General features: G+C 57.8%; 1 protein-coding gene across 1 annotated transcript; it reads right to left on the bottom strand.

Moving 5' to 3' along the window:
• Positions 1-343: 343 nt before the first annotated feature.
• LBX1 (ladybird homeobox 1) lies at positions 344-1,989 on the bottom strand. Its single transcript, XM_054984027.1, has 2 exons — positions 1,665-1,989; positions 344-828 (listed from the first exon to the last, which is right to left on the bottom strand). The coding sequence occupies exons 1-2, from the start codon at positions 1,987-1,989 to the stop codon at positions 344-346; spliced, it is 810 nt and encodes a 269-aa protein (XP_054840002.1).
• Between the last annotated feature and the right edge of the window lie 584 nt (positions 1,990-2,573).

Genomic DNA, 2,573 nt, shown 5'->3' with positions numbered 1-2,573 from the left:
AAAACGATAGCTACCTGGGTTGGCAGCCGGTGGGCTATTGGTTCTTACTTTACTTTAATAATAATGAACGTTTTTGATTCGTTTATATTGCTTATTGCTTTCGTTGAAAATAAAACTGCTTTATGGAGTTGCCAGGGAAGTGGAGTTCTAGTTCTCCCTAAAGTCCGGCGTTTTTTCGGGCGCTGCTGCGGAGGAGCACGAGGACCAGTTCTCTCCTCGCGTGGGCGGGTGTGTGGAAGGGAACGCGCGCGGGGAGGGGGGAGATGTGTCAATTTCTCCGTTTGTTTTTGTTTGCGGGGCAAAGGAAGGGGAGGGAGGAGGAGGAAGTAACGACCGCCACCGCTCAGTCATCAACGTCAATTTCCACGTCTTCGTCTTCCGAGCAATCCTTGCTGCTGCCCGGCTGGTCCGTGAGAGGAGACGCCGGGGAGAGCTGGAGGTGGCCACTGCCTTCCAGTCCATGCTTGGGGAGGGTGGGCGAAAGGGAGCGGGACTTCGCTCTCCCTTCGGGGGTTTGTTCCAGCTCGGCAATGGCTACAAGATCCACCTGGCCGTTGGGTCCTAGTTTCTTGGCAGACTCCACGTCTGCTTTCATCTCTTCCAGGTCCCTCTTGAGCTTGGCCCTGCGATTCTGAAACCACGTTATCACCTGGGCATTGGTCAGGCCCAGTTGCTGGGCTATCTGGTCTCGGTCAGCGGGGGACAGGTATTTCTGATACAAAAACCTTTTTTCCAGTTCGTAGATCTGGTGATTTGTAAAGGCTGTTCTAGACTTCCTCCTTTTCTTGGGAGTCTGTCTCTGGCCAAATATTGTCATCCCATCCCTTCCTGCAAATAGGCAAATAATTCTTTTCAGTCTCTCTCTCTCTCTCTCTCTCTCTCTCTCTCTCTCTCTCTCTCTCTCTCTCTCTCTCTCTCTCTCTCTCTCTCTCAGACACGCACAAGGACGCACGCAGCCCAACCTAGTCGTCTCTCTCCCCCCAAGCGAAGATCAGAACAGCCACAAATCCATTGTAAGCCGTCCCACACCTCCAGCCTCAACGCCAACAGTCCCCTGAACAAACATTTGCGGGATATTTATTATTTGGGGTTTGCTCGACACACCCTCACTTCCCTTCAAGTGCCTTTTATGAAGCGGGTCTGTTTAAAAAAGTCCGCCGTGTGTGTAGCCCGCGAGCTAATTTAGATCCAGTGAGCAGAACCCTTTCCTCACCTCCCAGAAGGAAATTAGGCCTAATCTTTCCCGGCATCTTAACAGGTGTAGGGAATTGGTTAGTTTGCTTGTTATTTTTTTCACTGAAGGATAAACAGTGGGGAGAGAGGGGCAAAGAGGCAACCAGGCCTCCCAAACAAGGCTGCCCAGATTTCACGCGTGGGTTGCTTAATCTATAAATACATTGTTTGGGGGAGGGGACGCGCCCGGAGTCTGGTTGGCGGAACCTTCACCACCACAACCGCCCGACGTGGAGTCTCGGGGCGAGGGATCCGCCGGCTCGTTAGCCAGCACCTCTGCCTGGGCCTCCCCGAGATCGCGCAGTGCCCGATCCCCCTTTCTAAAGCAGAGCAGGTGAACTTCTCCGCTGATGCTCTCCACAAACGCAACCCTCCCCCCCCCCCAAATTCGGCACCAGGCAGGAGGGCGAGCGAGCCAGCGTGGGGCTTACCTTCGGCCGCTTGCAGGACGCTGACTTCCAAGCCCTTGAAGGTCTTGCTGGCCAGCTCCTCCAGGGCGCAGAGAGGCGAGGTCTGGGAAAGCAGCGCTCGGCTGGAGAGGGGCAGGGAGGCCGGCGGGTGCTTCTCAGCGGCCGAGAGGAGGTGGGCAGTCCCGCAGATGGTGTAACTTCTCCGCACCGAGGGCTTGTTGAGGATGTCCTCGATGCTGAAGGGCGTCAAGGGCTTGTTGGAGTTGGCGGGAGGGGGCAGATGGTCCAGCGGGCTTCTCCGGCGCTCCTCGGCCGAGGCAGCCTTGCCCTCCTCTTTGGAAGTCATGCTCGGCGGGCGGGTGGGAATCCCTTCTGCTTGCCCACCGCAGCACCCCCGTCCCTTCCTCTGGCTCGCTGGCTCGTTGCCTCGCCTGACCCCCTCTCGCACTCCCGCAGTCTCCAGCGCAGAACGCCCCGAAAAGGCCGGCGGGAAGAGGCGGGAAGCCTCCCCCAAGAAACTTCGGCTCCTCAACTCCAGAAGGCAGCGGCTCTGCAGGCAGTGGCGAAGGAAGGACGGGCGCCGGCGGGGCAGGGAGGGCTGGGGGAGCCGTCCTTGGACGGCCGGGCGCTGCAGTCCTGGCTGCGAAAGAGGGGACTGAGCGCTCCTGTCCCACTTTCTTGTTCTCCCGCTCTCGGAGGCTATTTTAGGAGGCACCCCCCAAATCGTCCAAGATCTGCCTTTCACCCCCACCTCTGTCTGCCCCCAGACGAAGGAGGGAGGAAAAAAGATCCCCCCAGAGAGAGGGAAGAGCAAGAGGCGCCTCTTCCCCGGGCCGGGGGCTGCAGGAGACGGCAGAGGCAGCAGCGAGGTAATTGACTCTTGCTAACAAGTTATTGTTGATTGGGAGGCGATCCCTGCGCCTCAGTGAC

This window comes from Eublepharis macularius, chromosome 6, assembly GCF_028583425.1.
Source record: "Eublepharis macularius isolate TG4126 chromosome 6, MPM_Emac_v1.0, whole genome shotgun sequence".
NCBI classification, from domain to species: domain Eukaryota; kingdom Metazoa; phylum Chordata; class Lepidosauria; order Squamata; family Eublepharidae; genus Eublepharis; species Eublepharis macularius.
Note: the sequence above shows the minus strand (reverse complement) of the source record. Positions and strands in the feature narration are given on the sequence as shown.

Excerpts from the sequence above, each read along its gene's own strand:
- LBX1 (XM_054984027.1), bottom strand. The coding sequence starts at position 1,989 with ATGACTTCCAAAGAGGAGGGCAAGGCTGCCTCGGCCGAGGAGCGCCGG. Across the intron at positions 829-1,664 it reads CGTCCTGCAAGCGGCCGAAG|GAAGGGATGGGATGACAATA; the intron begins GTAAGCCCCACG and ends GCCTATTTGCAG.